General features: G+C 36.7%; 1 protein-coding gene across 1 annotated transcript in view; it reads left to right on the top strand.

The window, feature by feature from the left end:
* Positions 1-16,589, top strand: part of CLVS2 (clavesin 2) — a 55,631-nt gene extending 39,042 nt beyond the window's left edge. The window contains exons 3-5 of the mRNA XM_068677568.1: positions 2,428-2,538; positions 5,640-5,860; positions 10,497-16,589. Coding sequence (XP_068533669.1) covers positions 2,428-2,538; positions 5,640-5,860; positions 10,497-10,584 — 420 coding nt within the window. The 3' untranslated portion in view covers positions 10,585-16,589. The remainder of the gene's footprint in view (positions 1-2,427; positions 2,539-5,639; positions 5,861-10,496) is intronic.
* The last annotated feature ends 1,162 nt before the right edge of the window (positions 16,590-17,751 follow it).

Genomic DNA, 17,751 nt, shown 5'->3' with positions numbered 1-17,751 from the left:
GGAATATATTGTTTACTTTGTTGTCTTCCATATTACCTGCATTATAGAAAGTGTTTGATTCCCATGAACGTTAACACAGTTACCATTCCAGTGTTAATTCTGAAGATATCTGCAAGGACAGTTAGATTAAACTAGTAAAAGTTTAATCTTCTGCAGATATAGTGTATGTTCTTTTGTGTGTGCAGCATGTTGCACTACACTGTGCTTCCTTCCTGGAGTAGCAGCTTCAATAAACCAAACACAACCTTCTGTAGATGAATAGTATATCCTGCAACTAAAGGTTAAGGTGTCATCTAAAGATTTATCCTTCCTAATGGATTCATTGGGTTCCTGTGATAGGCACATAATTTACTACCTTTCATATATCAGAGATTGTGTTCTCAAAATGGTGTTTGGGGATTTATGATATTGAACAGGGTGAATTACATGTGAAATTATCAGCCATCCTGTTTGACATTTAGTCAGTGTTGACAAGAACTGGGCATTTAGCAAGTAGCACAATCTTCCAATAAGGTTGTTTAATTTCAAGGCTGTTGTTAATCAAATGGTTCTGGAGAAAATCTGTAAAGTAGGCTGTTAATCACATTGGCTGTTGAGCTGTGACCAGCAAGATGTTGGTGGTGTCTGTTGTAGCTGTCATACTGTCTGCAGAATATTGTTAAGGTATTGCCTCCTTGATGGGAAATATTTCATCTTTCAATCCACACAGACATCACAATTTAGAGGTGGGTGGCACACAACAAAATGGTGACAGAGAGGTGGGAAAAAAGACAATACTGTATTAATCAAGGAGATTGAGATTTTGGAAAACTAGTTTTGTATAGGTGTGTCTGCATGTGTCAGTGCTATGCAAGGCACATGCACATGTACAAGACAATTATGTCCTTATTCTTATTCTGCCATTTTCCATCATGTCATGTTACTTCTGTATGGATAAGACTCCCTGAGTTAGGAATGCCTGCTGTACTTTTGAAAAGAGCAAATGGCCTCTTTAGGCTTCGTTATTGCTGCAGCTCTGTACACACTTGCAGAACTAAGGAGGTTTCTTGACACATGCACTTTTCAAAGTATATTACTGTCTGGAAACATTTCATTAAAGATTTCATTCCTGCAGTTCCTGCCTTTCTCATTTGAGAGGTCTTGGTTGATATATGCTTATGTGCTTATGATTTTTTTTCCTTTTTTTTGTTTTTGTTTTTGTTTTTGTTTTTGTTGGGCAGTTTGGCTTCAAATGACACTTTGTGTGTTATGTCTACACTGTTGGATGCTTCTACATGGCCTGCTGTCTTGTCTCCAGAGGAGAAAAAAATATACCTGTTTGTTCAGAGGGTCCTGTCTAACCATTTGATCTCCTCCTTCTGAGCCTCTGATCCCACTGACACAGGCCTGAATCTGCCATTATTGCAGCCACACAAAAGAAGTCATAGCTGGCAAGCGTGTCCTTGTCTGTACCTGTATTGTCAAGCCAGACAGACGAATTGCTGCTGCTGTGAGAAAATTTGGTTTTGATCTAAGTGACTGCCGTTGTTGACTTGTCTGGAACACCTGTTGAATAAAGGTTCAAATAGAAGCCATTCATTTCATAAGTCTGTATACCCAACAATAAGGGGATTTGCATCAATTAGATACCTGTAAATCTAGGCAACATGGGAGACAACAGCAGCTTTTTGCATTGTTTGAGCATATGATCAATCAAGCGAAACCAAATTGAGGATATGTAAAGAATTTGGCTATTGCCAAATAGTATTCAAGGACGGAGAGGATGTCCCCTTCAAACTGACAAGCCCTTTGGCATATTCTTTTCACTTGGAAGTTGAAAATGCTGATCAAAATCTTTCTGAGGGAGTTATCTACCCCTTGTGTTCAGTAAGAAAAAAAAAAGTTATTGCTTCAACACAGATATTCTGTCCTTAAATTTAAGCTCCCAGGCCTCTCACAATGTAAGAAGAATTACAGTCATAGATATTGCACAACAGTTTATGCACAATATCTAATGCATTCTCAGTTTTATGAAATATAAATAATATTGGAGACACTTTGACTGGTAGTTTAGATTTACATCTGCTTTCTTAAGGGGAAATGAGGGACATTTCCAGTGCTCATTAGTGACACTGGAAGAGATAAATGAATACAGTGAATAAAATTCCATAGAAGTGGGAAGGAGAAAAATATATTGCATAGTTGGATTATGGAAAAATCATAGATGTTTTAAACATTTCTGGAGGTTTTTTTTTTTTTTTTTTTTTTTTTCCCTTGACATGGAAGGCTGGAACACTACTGAGAGGACATGGTTTTGAAGAACATTTATTCTCCTTTAAGGCTTATTATGAAAATTAAAGCATTCAGCATAACAAAAATGATTTGATGCATGTGAGACTTCTGTTATGATTTATCTTACATTGTCTGTTTTTGTTTTGTGACATACAGGACAGTTTTCCAGCTCGTTTTGGAGGAATACATTTCGTCAATCAACCATGGTATATCCATGCCCTCTACACAGTTATACGGCCCTTTTTAAAGGAGAAGACAAGAAAAAGGGTATTTTTCTGTTTAATTTTCCATTACCTGGCAATTATAGTAAGCAGGTGTATCATGCCGTAAATTAAGTAGATATGCACAATATACCAGCTTGTTATCAGTGGAAAGTGTTTAAATGCATCTTCATTGTAAAGAGCATCCTTACCCATTTTAGAGACAAACACACATTTATCCTTCAAGGACACAGTCAAGCTGTGTACTTAAACGTATTTTTACACACAAGCATATACTTTCTCCTGGGCTATATAAAAATACTGTCAACATTTTAATTTTTATAAGAAAGTAATTGCAATAAAAATTAAAATTATTCATGTTTTTATTTTATGACAGAGTTAGTGAGTACCAAGTCCTTTCCTACTGATTTCCTTGACATTAGCATGAACTAAAAACCACAGCTGGTACATAGGAGCTTGTACATAGTGACCTGAATGAAAAGCAATAAAAGGAAATATGTGTGCATGCATGAGCATTAGCAGTCTTTCAGATGTTGCTTACTTTGGAGCATTTGCATCAGTGCAATTAAATTAGAGGTTGGTGGTAATAACACATAGAAAGTTAGTTATTATTTCAGAAACAGGAAATTTGTCATCCAGGAAAACACAATCAATGTTGCATACAAAGCCACTGAAAAGAATATGATGATTTTTGTTTTTGTTTTTTTTTTTTATGGGGTCAGCTCTCTAAGGAACTCTATTTTCTTTCCTCAAACACAGACTACATGGCCACAATAATTCTTGGTGTTTAGCTGCTTTTTGCTGACAGATTATGCTTGAGAGGTCTCTGGCATTTTGAACTATAGATCACAAAAGCTTTTATGTAATATCTGTTATAAATATGCAAATGAATACTCATTCTTCAGGATCCAGTTGCACTCCACCAACCACAGCTTCAACAAAGAACATTACAGTGCCAGATATGTTTGAGGCCTATTTAAGTCAAGCGCTGCATATGCATAACCAGGGAGTAAAGTAAAGCTCCTGTGTGTGTTACAAGATTAAAAGTGAGAAGGTAGTTGAATGTGAATGCTTATCAGTTAGGTATCTACATTTTTATTAAGATGCCTGAATCTGTATTTTATATTTATAGAAAAGCTAACTTTTTACAACTGTTTTGTCAATTCTGAATCAGGTCGTTAAATACGTATTTGGAGTTCAAAATTTATTTTCAAAATGTGAAAGCTATGAAAGCTATGACCACCTCTTAAAAATAAAAGCAGCTTAAAAGAAAGAAGAGAGAAAGGAAGAGAGGAAAAGAGCTAGGAAACAAGGAAGGAAGGAAGAAAAAGAAAGAAAGAAGGAAAGAAAGAAGGAAAGAAAGAAGGAAAGAAAGAAAAAGAAAATGAATCACAGAAAAAAAATCACACAGAATTATCTTCATAATTTTATTAGGATCTCATTATTTATATTGTATTTATCCTGAATTATTTTTGCATTTTTTGAATAAGTCTTGTAGATTTACAACTGACAATTATATTCAAATGAATGTAGTACTAGGTATGTATAAAAGTAATTGCTAAAAAGTGAAACATCCAGTTTGAATGACATGGTAAACCAAATTACTTACGCCATGAATATTTGTTCCCTCACACAAGGATACATGCCTTTCTGAGACGGAAGAATATTACTGGGTTTGCATGTTTATATTAAGCTTCCTGTATCTGCAGTTGACTGGAAGGTGGGCTAAAATACAAGACAAGCATATATTTGGTATTTTTGTCTTTCTGCCCTTTGAATTTAACTGTGGATAAATCATTCTAGGGATACAGCCGTCCAGAGAAGTCCTTGCCATGTGAAGTGGGATGTGAATTGGTAGACACTTGATATTTCTGTGTGTAGACCCCTGCTTGCCCCACGGGGAGCAAAAGACAGAATTATGAGGCAACATCCTACCTTGCCTTTCTGGCTACTTTTGCACTAGTAAATTAAAAGAGTGCTGGGCACTGCTATTGTTGCTGTTTGATTGTACAGGCACTCGCTGGTGCCAGCTGGTGCCTTCTTACACAATGCCTGGTCCTAAAGGACCCATGCTACTCACTGGTCCTTGCCATCCTATTTGGACAGGTCCTTTTGGTAAGGACCAGTGCGCAGCATGGATGAAGTGAGCCTCTTCTAGAGATAAAAGAAATTTAACCATATGTATGTGAACTGTGCCATGACACTTTCTCCTAGTGCCTGAAGTGAATCCTGAATTGAGTCCTGGTTCATTTGCTAATCTGGTAATAACTACTGTGAGCTTTCTGTGTAGCCAAGCCCAAGAGCAGGTATTTCCTTTTAGTGGAAGTTCTGCAAGTCCTCTGAAGTGGGAGAAGGCTATTGAAATCCAGAGGTGCTTTGTTTCTAGTGCTCATCTCTCACATGTTGCAGATCTCTGAGGAGAAAAGATGAGTTTAAATATAAATAGAAGTATAAATATGAGTTTACATATGCATTCTATACACACTTTATCTATATAAATGTAAAGCATATTTGAAAACAATTCAGTCAATGAAAACATTGATAGACAATATTAAGTAGTGCATCAACTATTCACTTGTGGTCACAGAAATTATTTTACTGGTATTACTTACTTTATATATTGTCAAGTAAGGATGCTGGCTAGTTGTGGTATCATATAAAGGAAGAAAATCTTTTTCATTACATTGTTATTTACCTTATTTTTCATAGGACTCAAGGCCAGATGCTGAAAGTCAATACTTTCAGCAAGTCCTTAATATATAGAAAGAATGCTGATTTTATTTATTAATTTATGTACTTAATTTATGTACTTTATTAATTAATACAAAGATTAAGGAAAACACATTACAAAATGTCAGCACTCTGTCTAGTCTTCAGTCTGTCTAGTTACCTGAAATTAGTTCTTACCCTCTTTAGACCCCTTGTCTTGCAGACATTTTAAGTCACTTATGCTTAAATCAGCTAGTTTGCAAATGCAGTCTGACTGTACTTAAGGCAGAGGCATTGTGTACCTTGGTGGCCACTGCTGTTAGCCCAACACAGTCAGAATACTGAAACCATAAAATATCCTGTAATAATGCTGATGTAATTTGAACTTTGATGATTGTTGTGATACTGCTTTGTTTTTACCTGGTTATGCACATACAGATATTCCTGCATGGTAATAACCTCAACAGTCTACATCAGCTAATACATCCTGAGATCCTGCCTTCAGAGTTTGGAGGAATGTTGCCCCCCTATGACATGGGGACGTGGGCAAGAACACTGCTAGACCATGAATATGATGATGACAGTGAATGCAATGTAGACTCCTTCAATGCTCCTACAAAAGATATAGAAAAGGATCTCTCTCCTAAGTCCATGAAAAGGTGGGTTAAAGGTACCATCATATTCTAGTATTGCCATGAGATTAACATTTGTCTTCCTCCTCTTTTATGAAGCTGTAGGTATTTTCCTCAGCTTATTGTGTACAAGGATTTTTTTTTTTTTTTTTTTTTTTTTCCCTAAGTAGATTGCTGTTGAGTATAGCCCATAATAGGTAGTGTATACAGTACTGTTTGGAATAAGCTGATATCCCACCCCAGCTTACATCAAGTATTAGAGAGCCAATGAGACTCAGTGCAGAGGATGAGATGGGACCAGTTGTCCAGCTGGAGAGGGATGATAACTCCTGCCTTTCTCCATCTCATTTTCCAGTGCCTGATGTATGCCAGCCTGTACATACAGGCTGTATGTACAGCCAGTGTAAATGCCAGTCATTTACACTGCCTGACCTGTCCATCACAGTGACTGCACACAAAATGAGAAAAAGTAATGAGGAGAACCAGGACAAAATTAGTGCCAATTGTTGCTCCCAGTTCTGGCGAACTTCCTGAATTAAGATGTTTTTCTCCTAGAGGAGATGCAGTATAATTACTCGCCGTATTTTACCATTCAAAATCAAAATATGGTGAGAGGTTAGTTACATCTACTGTAACTATGGAAGCAGAGATGTTATTCACATGGGAGAGGTGAATGTGGTCCAGCCTTCTGGCCAGCAGAAGAGAAAGGCTAGTAGAAGAGAAAGGAAAAAGTTACGACAGGGTAAAAAAGGTTGAGTAAGGCAGCAAAAGTCAGTGTGCAGCTCATAGTGGGTAAGGGGTAAGCTTAGCAATGAATCAGAGAACATACAGGGCAGAAAACTTTATATATAAAGTCTTTCAAAGTAAGTCAAAATATGTTAACTTAAGAATTCAGTTTAAGGAGATGGTATTTCATGTAGAAAGGAGAGAGACTCTTGGAGCAGATCAGAAAGGAGAAAATATTTTGAGAATCATCAGCCAGGAAAATAAGTTTGATAAGTGAATATCTCATAGATTTGGAAGGACAGTGCAGTTTGAAGGAGAGATTTTTTTTAGGAAATAAGAGGCAACAGGATATTGCTGTAGAAATAATTAAAAAACAAAACAAAACAACAAAAAAACAACCAACCAACCAACCAACCAAAAAAACTCCACAGAACAGCGAAGTTTAAAGATTTTGTATCAAAAAATCTGTAAAACCTTGAAAATGAGAAATAGCAAGAGATTGGCTGGGAATGAACTAGGATAGGACAAGGAGAAATTAAAGAAGATTTTGAATCCATGAGAAAAAATGAAATACAAGCATTGAAGAAAATGGGAAAGTGAATAGCCTGGGAAGAGGTGGGGGGGAAGTGAACAATACATTTATGTATGATTTGCACAATATACAAGAATTATAAACAGTAGAGAAGCTACTGAAGGAAGAAAGAAAAAATGGAATATATGAGCTAAAATGCTAAAGTCTTACCGATGCAAAAGGAATTAATGAAAGGAAATTGCCTCATCCAAGGATGCAGCAAATCCCCAGACTATTCTGGAAAAGTGTAGTAGAAAAGCAGTGCATTGACAAATTCTCCATATTTTCTTAAGAGGAGAAAGCACACATATTATTCCCATTTAACTTGTGGTTGAAAAGTCTTTCATGCAGAATTACACTTCAGTGTAAACTTCTAATCTGCAGTTTACTGCCAGATATTCTTTCAGTCTGGGTTAGCTGACACAGTAGGAGGCCTATTGCAGAAAATAAGCATGTTGAAAACTGTATCTGCATTATATTCAGATGAAATTTTTTCACCTTCTTCATATTCATTTTCAGTTAGCATATCTGCAGTGCTTGCTGAAATCTTCCTTCCAAGTTGCTGGATATAAAAGATACCAAGCAGATTTACTGTGCTAGTACCAAGTAGAAGGGACTGGTAGTAAGATTCTGAACAGAAAGTCCCAATACTTTCTTATATTAAGTGCACAGACTGTGATAAAGTAGAAATAGAAAAGTTAAGGTATAAATAGATAAATCAATTCCATTTAAATTTAACTTGAATTTGGCATCTGAAGGATTATGTTTCTCTTGGCTTAAAACCACACTAAATGTGATACATTACTGCAGAAGAATAACATCTAAAAACCATGAATTAAATCAATGAAAAGTGCTTGACTTCACAGACCAAATTTCACAAGGGTGTAGGCTTGGCATTTTAGAATTATAGTTTATTGCTCTGGAACAATATCCTTCTTAAACCCAGATCCTGTTAAGAGTTCATTTCTTTGTTATTCATTTCTGCCCCCATGTGAACCACTGAAGTTCCTTCAGAACTCCTTGACCTTTGGGTGAATTGGATGACCTCTGCTAGAAGGAAAGGCTGAGCATGAGGAGTGTGGTTGAGATAAAAAAGAAACCAGAAACACAGACCTCCTAAATGAACATGTTCATGTTGTGGCACTATTGCAGCTGTCTCAGCAATCATGTATAGTCTGTGGCTTTGTCCACACAAGGCTATCACAGCTGAGGCACCAGCTGCAGCTGCAGGGATATGCATCCTGCTCTCAGCTAACTACACAGGGTCGATGTCTGTTTTGACCAACTTTGCAATGTATCGGTGTGTGACTTTGGTTACTCACCTTTGCAATGGGACTTTGCATTACAGCTCTGTCCTACTATGATTTGTGAGAATTTAATCAGCAATGTGTTAAAGTTATTTGGGAGATGTAAATAGAAGGTACAAATATTTTGTGTGCCTTCACACATAAATTGATGTTGAATGGAATTACAGTAAAGGTTGATTTAAAATTAATTAAAATGAAAGCTATGTCTTCTTCTACAAGGTATTTGAGCTCCTGAGCTTGCAAGCCATATGATCAGGCTTTGTGCAGTTTCTTTTTCACATCTGTCTTGGAACTGGGAAGCTTGGGTACCCAGGGAATTTATGGTCAAAATTCCCTCCCTGGAAATTTGAGGCCAGGTGTATAGTTTTTGTCTCCTCTTCAGTTCCCCAGATAACTGGAAACAATGGTTACTCAGACATTGTCAGCCTAGGAGAAAGCTTTGTCTCCTGTTAGTACTTCTATTACATACAAATAGGAATTCTTTGAAATTAGCATGCTTTGCAGCATTACTTATTTTGAACTGGATTTTCCGTGAGTATAGCTTCCTACCAGCAACATGTCAACCAACTTTGCACAGTGCCTTGTGGAGACAAAATTAAAAAAAAAAAAAAGTATTCTTAATTCAGTGGTTTAGCTTTCTGCCTGATTAACTAACATTCTAGATGGGCATTATTGTACAGTCCTAAAAATAAATAAATCATTATGTATATCACCCCCCAAAAAAAAAAAGTAAGATATTTAAAGCTATTTTTCTTGAATTTAGCATCAGGAAGATAATGTCATAACTGTTATTTGAAAATAACAATTGTATTGTTATTATATTTAAATTTTTGGTGTAAGGTTTGATTCAGATTTTTTTTTGTGTTTTAAAGGTTTTCTTTATAATTTTTGAGAAAAAGACAAATAATCTCTTGTTATCAGCTTCATTCATTGGTTTCAGTGGATGGTGCCAGTTTATGAGAATGGGTTACTGACTGCATTTATTCATGTTAGGAGAGATCAGAATTTGTAAAGATTTTTCTCTGCGCTGTAGCCTGGCAAATGGACAAATCTGTAGTAGTGTTGCAGTCACAGTGTTCTTCTGATCAAAAATTCATGCCTACATTGTAGTGATGTACACATACTCTAGCCATGTCAAGTCCTTTTTATAGAAAAGAAGAGATATACACATTTCTAGTGTGAGACTCATTTTACTTTAAAAGAAACATCTAACAAAGGTCTCTTTTACTGTACCCTAGAAGTGCCTATTTTTTGACAAGCTGTGACATATGTGATGTGAAACCCATTCTTACCACTTCAGATTTTGTTTCTAATGGAGCATTTTGATTTTGCTGGAGGCTGAGATTTCCTCTTTCTCTCTCACACATGGCTGTTGAAGAATATCAGTACCAGTGTTATTCTTCTGTGCTGAATCAGAGAATTTGGAGAAAGCTTACAATCACCATTGAACTAGCCCTTTTGCCATCCTTCTCTGCTGTGTTTAGCTGAGCTGACAAGTGAGTTTGACAGATGTGTCCACTGCTCCAGAAATCCTGCTGGCCATGGCAGAGTTCCCCAGGGTTGTCTTAGGCATACACACTGTTGCATTTAAGGGCCTTTTGGAAAAGGAGCAAATATGCTTCCAGCTAACTAATTCCGTGCCACTAATTGCAGCATGCCATTTTCCATCTGGGTGGCTGAATTACACCTTCTTTATGAGCCCACTGCCATATAGCCTTCTGGTAGAGAGGGTTAGTGCTTACATCAGTACAAAAGACTGCTTAGTTTGCCCTCTATCATGTGCTAAGAATGTGCTCTTCTTCAATGCTTCACAGGAGAAAAGAGGAGCTGTTTTTTCTGCCTTTTACTCCTATTTCCACAAAACAGCACAGAGTCCTTTAAAGTCATGCAATCACTTCTTGAATGTATTTTCTGACCATTTGTGATGATCAGATGCCCAGAGTACCTGTATCATCATTTTTAAGCTCTGGCAGAAATGAAACTAAACAAACAAGAGCTGAGATTTACCCTCATTTGTCTTCATCTAGAAATGTTAAATAAGTGTGTTATCCTCCTGCAGGTCTCAGTCGGTGGTGGATCCTGGGGTGCTAAAACGCATGGATAAGAATGAGGAAGAAAACATGCAGCCTTTGCTTTCCCTTGACTAACAGTTCCTGAGCATCGGGCATGAACTGAGGTGGAAGGCATTGCCTCTCAGCAACAAGCAAACCATCAGGAAGGAGTGTACCAGCTGGAATCCTATTTACTCACATTAATGTAGCATAATGGAAACGGGCAGAAGGCTTTACTATTCTGCCTGAATTCTGGATGCCCTGGGGTGAAAAGGAAGAGGAGAAAGAAGGAAAATAAAATAAAAGGAAATAGAATAAAATAATAATAATAAAAAAGGAATCAATAATTTATTCTGTAAGTGCCAACTTGTTTGTAAATACGATATAATCCTCCACTTTGACTTTGTAAGTTATGGTAAGGAAATGTGATGGAAATAAATGACTTTTAATTATATCATTGAAGTACACCATACAAAAGAGAAGAAAATGTGTGCACACACATGCGTGTATACACATAGAGAAACACATACTGGACAAGGAAAAATATCAAAGCCAATTAAATGTTGTCCTTCTTGTAGGAAGCCATACTGCAGCTAACATATTGACTGCTGTTTTGTTCTCTCTCTGCAATGTTCATGTAGTGTGCAAAGATAAAGAGGGAATATAAGAACTTGGAGATGCTGTAACCAGTTGAGTATTTCCTCAATGTAGGAATTTATTTCCAACTAACATTGTGGCTTAGGATTGTGATTTAACATAAATCATGTAGCATCGTGAAAAAGATAACAGATGAGCTGGAACCAACTCTTTGACAGCTTTGTTGTTTGGCTATACGAGTCTGTGAGGTTTTTTTCCTTAACTATTTTGTTTACAGTTTGCAAGTAACTTGGCTTGTTACCCTAATCTGGGTGTTGTAATATGGGCCATAAAAGAGTTCTCTTGCATTTTGGATGCATGTCAAGAATTTTTCCAGAATTCAGTTCTCCCTTGGAATGAGAAAGTAGTGTAAGAACCATTATCTGAAAGTAAAGCTTGACAGCAGAGCTTAAACGTTAAGCACTGAATCCTGTGCACTGGGAGACTTGGATACATATATATATATTTTTACCAATCTCTGACAAACTTATAAGGTTACATTGTTAGACAAGTATATTTCACTGAAGGTTTATACAGGAAATCATACCTATTCAATGTACTTAGATATATTATAGATTGTATATTGAGATGATGTCATGAATAATATAATACAACTTTCCATAGAGCAATGGCATTCCACTCCAAACAATATGAATAAGTTGTAGTCAAACATCTCAGCCTATGTTTCTGGGGCACTTTTGTTTTGGTTATAGTGTAAATGTATATATTGAACATGTGCCATAATAGAAAAATACATTTTACCTCAAAAAGGCAACAGTTTTTTCTAGGGATTAAGTCAGCTGAAATGCAGGGGCTGTGTCATCTTTTTTGTGTGCTGATGTGTGTGCAATCTATTGTATCCTGAGACAAGAATACATCCTTTAAAATAGCCATGCATTTCTTATTAGGACTTAGCTTTGCAATCAGAATGAGAAGGCACAGGATACTCACCAAAACATCTGAATAATTAGAGATATAGAAACAGCATGATCTGGACAATGCAGGGACTAGTTGAGAATATGCTCAACAGTTGACCACAATGGAGGAAATAGCTCATAGCTACCCTGCCTCTGAAACTCTGTGGTTTAAAGAGTTTCTTCTATTACTTCAGTGATCATTGAAGTTTTAATGTTGCTGGTTGTAGGTCACCTTTTCCTTCCCAGGGTGATTGCAGATGTAAGAATAAGTAGGCTGTAAAGAGTTAAGAGAGTGCAGAGAGTGAAATCTTGGAAATGTGTCATCCCAGAATTTAGCTGTAACTCCTGTGGTGGCAACTTTGGTGTTCCTCAGTGCTGAGACAAGCCAGTCTCTTCCAGCATTAACCTTGATTAGCTCAGGCAGCATGCAGATAAACCTCTTGTCCTTCAAACATTGCTAAGTAGAGTATGCCCCAACATGAAATCATATTCCAGAATCTTGTCATCACCTTTCCACTCTCTTGTTTCTGTTTTCATGATGCATATTATGAAATGCAAAGGGAAAAGATACGTAGCCTGAACTGGAGAAGTGTTTGTCAGAGACAATTCCAGAAGGTGTACATGGGAACTGTAGGTGCCTACATTTTTGCATTTCATCCTACAAGTTTTCAGTAGTAAAAACTTTTGTATTAGTACTTCTGTGCTTTGAGGGGCTTGAAAGACCAATGATTTCTTATCAGCAATTTTATTCAGTTTTGTTTTTCATGAATCTTGTAACATCATGTTGTATAGGTAAGATATAACTCTAGGGTTTATGTAAGTGCCATAGTTGAACGTATGTTATACATACCCATGCTTATGGCTAGTAGAACTGTGTATTGCCATAGATCTGGTTCTTAAATCCTTGTCAGATAAAACTGTAACATCGATAGAAATTTTCTCCTTTAAGGGCTTCAGGTTTTAGTGTTCCACATTTATGCAAACTTTGTCAATGGTGATCAAAATCTTAATGGATGCTTTTGTATACACGAGCCAAACCTTGGTGTAAACCAGCACAATGCTGACTGCAGAGTACACTGGCTGCCTGGTCAGAAAATGCCTCTTAAATCCTGATGGAGTATCTTTGTAGAAAAATATACCTGCTCAATTGTATGAAGCTTCTGCACACCAACTGATAAATTTGTTTTGTTTGTGAATCCTTTACTTATGCATTTATCTGTAATTTATGTAATGTTTTCTGGTGCCTGAGTTCAGCTTGCAGTAATGAGTATTAATATATTATTTTCAGATAGCGAAAGTAGGATATACTAGAAATTTGCTTAACTGGGTCGTCATCTTTCACCAAGAACAAAAGTACTTTTTCAGTAAGATCCTCACTGTTAAAGAGTTGGGATAGAGGTCTTCTTGGCTGCAGTTTTCATTTCACTGAAACAAATTCTTGCAGTGGTAACTGCAGTTGTGATAATGGATGAGAATCTGAAAATTGGTAAGAAAAATAATTATCCTTCACATGTTCTCAGTATTCTTTGAAGACATTTCTCTTTTAGAGAAATTTCTCTCATTAGAGTACATAATGGGTTTCCTCCTTTCCCTTGCTTCTTGTAGAAAATCATTATACGTAGGTCAATTTTTAATAGCCGAAATTTGGACTGAAAACTTTTTCCAATCTTTATTATTGTAGGAGTTGATGTTGAATTCTATAGCAGAATTGAAGTGCTAAAAATAGAATTCAGATGCTTGGGAAGGTCATTTATATTTCTTACCTTTGATGTATATTGGGTAGAATAAATCTTGTTGTGCTTATGCATGCTGATATGCATATAAAAAAAATAATCCTGCAGTATGAGGAACTTAGTGGAAAGACTTGATACACCTGTCCAAGCAGCTAAGTAAAATAAATAAATAAATAAATAAATAAGCAAACAAATAAATAAATAAAGGACAGGAAAAGTGTAAAATAGTTATATGCCTTTGGTAAGATCCCCAAATGTTCCCCTAAACAGTATTTCTTCCATGAAAGACTTGAATGAAAATATATGGAGGAGTCATGGAAACTTTCATGCTCAAAGACTTGGTCCTGTAATCACAGATGTACAAGTCTATTGGCTTTATAAAGACAGGTAATCAGTCACTCTAAGCTCCAATAAACATGCAGGCTCCCAATAGTTATTAAATGTAAAATAGCTTTAAGATGTCTTTACAGAAGTGTAAATTTATTGTATAGCATATTTAAAAAGATGTTTTGCACTCTGCAAACATACTATGCCTAGACACAAAGGATATTTACAGAGGTGTACATAAGCAAAACACAAAATTAAAGAAAATAGGAGTAGAAGGTACCTCAGGAAGTCAGCTGCATTGATGTGTGGAAGAGCAGTTTTGCTTCAGTTGTGTCTCTCTTAAGGAATTGTTTTTACTCAGTACATTACATAGAATGTTCTTTGTATCATTTAAACAAATCACAGCAAAGCCTAAGCACAATACCTGATAAAATTGTAATTTGAGAGTATTTTGTTAATGTCTTTTATGATTTACCTGCTCTCTTTGGGAAATGAAAAAGTACTCTTGCCAAGAGTAATAATTCTACCATTTAGAATTATCTGGGAAACATTTTGCAATAAGCTCTGGTCATGTCCCTGTTATTATACTTTTTCTGTTATTATCAATGTAAGTAATTGTCCAGATTTTTGAAAAAGTCATGTTTGGAAGAGCGTGCAAGAGAGAAAATTCAAAATAAGGCTTCAGAATTTTGTTTAGAATATTAAAATATTATTTGGGGCTGGGATGATAATCTTTATTTGCCTCTGGGGAAAGTACTTTTGAACTATCAACAACATTGGGTACTGGGACAAATATGTAAGCTGAATGTCAGTGCAAAACAAAACAAAACAAAACAAAAAACAAGGGAAAAGGTCTCAAAGGATTGTACCAAAAAATCACATGATTGGCTGTGTAATGTCATTTTAATGAAAGGTATTTTGTAAGTAGTTTTAGAGCACGGACTTGTGGTGCTGCGAATAGTACTTTCATCCACAAAGTTCAAAGTTTTCTTGGTTTCACACTATGAAATCAAGAAAATAATAGTTATCCCATTTCTCAGGTAGCAAAATAGAAACACAGCCACTTAGATATATTCAAATCTCAATAGAAGACATTTGTGTTAAGTTTATGTATGGCAAAAGTGACACTTTGATCACTCAGACTAGTTTGAACTCAAAGAGAGAAAATATCTTGTATGAAAACAATGTCTGGCTGCTGATTCAGTCATGACTAGTTTCCTTAGAAAAACCCTAAATATTATAGCTTGAGCCCTTTACAAAATAGAGATGGTCTGTTTGAGCTATATCTGAATGTACATGCCTTTTGCTGAGGAATTGGTAAAAAGGGTATGTCCCCAAAATGCAATGCCTTTGTTCTCCATGTAAGTGATGGAAAAAATATAAATTAATTCTGAAGACCTGATCCCGAAGACTTCACATCCTGGTTGCCTGACAGAGAACTCTGAACTTGGCAAGGGACGATCTCCTCTTAAGGGCCTTGAAACATATTTATGTCCTATTAATTATACAGGGAACGTTGGCATTTAATTTAAAGGCATCCTGAAATGACCTCAAAAGTGCAGGCTAGGTAGGTAGCACCCCACATCCTGTATTGCCTTGTAACCTTCAATGATGCTGTGTCAAGGGTCTGTATTTAGCATATTAACTGGAAATATCCTTTAGTCTGTATTTCAACTTTCAGTTGTGTGGGAATTTTTTCATATCAGATTTTGAGACCTTGATTTGTTTCCTTCATATGGGTCTGTATCTGCAAAAAAATGACATTGACCCCTGTTGGAACGCACAACTTGCAATATGATTTTGCTGTTAAAAAATAACAACTCGTGGTATGCTGGGCATTGGTGCAGTTGAGACATAGGTCAAAAGCTCCCACTACTTTGTCATTCATTCTCCAGTGTTTTGTGTGTATATACTGTTTTGATTGATAGCAGGTATACCAAACTCATATGATATGAGTTAAAAATAATAAAAAAAAACTTTCTGCAGTGAGTTCAAAACCCGAGTTGGTGCTATTGCTGTGGAAATTCATCTGGAAAGGAAATATTGTGTATAAGCAAAACAGAGGGAACAAGGGAAGATGTTGATGCTTCCTTATGGCACACTGTTTATGTTAAAACATGGCCAAAGTATTTGTCTACCAAACTCTGGTCAGTCAGCTCTTTTGTTTCAGAATCAGTTATACACAACAAATCCTCTCTAATAAAGGTGTTACAAAACTTCTATTTGCTGTTAGCAGAGAGTTCACTACCACAGCATTGACATTATCTGAACAGCAGACAGAGGGGGTTAATTAGGATTTGTATTTGATATGGAAATGTTGCTCTGATTCCTTAAGAGGCTGCTGTGTCATCAGCAATGCACAGCAGTGCCTGAAGGCAAACATCTCAAGTTGTGTCCCTTGGTTAATAAAAATTTAAGGGGAGAAAAAAGCAAAGGGAGAAATAATAGAAAAAAAAAAAAAGGTAAAACACATTAATTAAAAAGAGAATCTGGCCTGCACTGGAAAGTCAGATGAATGGCAAAAATGATGCAAGGCAATTTGTATGAACACAGAAGAGAATCTGTGTCCATCTTGTGTCCACCATCTACATTATGAGCAGTGTTCCCATTTTTCACACTGCTTCACTTGTATGGTCACGATGGACTTTTCTGAATCTTTAGAAGATGCTTTGAATTACTGTGTGAAATCACAGGTAGAGTGGCTGAGCTTGTGAACATGGCTTAATGGATCAGTGCATGCCACCAGATCCTCACCTAGAGATGGGCCCTGGGCTGTCTCAGACTTGGTCACCTGGAGAAATACACAAACTGCAGTGTCCTGCCTGGCTGAAGAAAGCATGCAGGGAGAGAAGGAAAGGAGCCACATGCCTGTATGGAACAGTGGGAGGCCTGTGGAAGAAAGGACGATGGGTAGACGGAGTGAACAGATCAGTCAATGGAACATAATGGGGAAGGAGGCTTTCACTTGCTCTGCAATTAATTTAAAAAAGGCCTTAAAAAGCTCAACAGCGCATCTGTCATCAGAAGAGAGAGAACTTCTTTCTCTCTTTCCAACACAAAGTTGGTTTTGATGCATTTAAACCTCATGTGTATGCTAGGCCTGAATTGTCTCTGCTGTTGTCGTTTTCATGGAGGGTGTTGGGATGTGAGTATCACATACATGTGACATGCAGGAACAGCAAAGCTCATATTCATAAACCTGTCCAGAGGAAGAGAAGGAAGAGACATGCTCAACAGGTTCCTGCTGTGGAGGTAATGTCACTGGAGAACTCAGCACTTGTTTGGATTAAAGTCTGTCTTGTCCTGACATCCACATCTGCACCTCCTCTGTGCAGAAAGCTGTGAGTGTTTTAAGTGGTGTGGGGACCCTTCAAATGCACCTCGGTGTCTTGTGCTATTTATGCAGCCTTCAAGCTGTGGCTGGTGATGTGTTCTGTGTCTTTAAACAGGTTTGCTGGTGATGTTAATAGTAGCCATTAGTCACCAAGAGTGGAGATGATTTAAAGAAAACTGACAATTACAAGCATTCCACTTAAATCTAAAAATACTAAATTGGTGATTACGACAAGTAATGCCTAAGATTATAATAACATAAAGGGGTTTCAGGGTTTGGTTGCGCTGTATCATTGACAAGACATATTGCTTGATCA

Source organism: Anas acuta, chromosome 3 (genome assembly GCF_963932015.1).
Source record: "Anas acuta chromosome 3, bAnaAcu1.1, whole genome shotgun sequence".
Classification (NCBI taxonomy): domain Eukaryota; kingdom Metazoa; phylum Chordata; class Aves; order Anseriformes; family Anatidae; genus Anas; species Anas acuta.
This window is presented reverse-complemented; position numbering and strand designations above follow the sequence as displayed.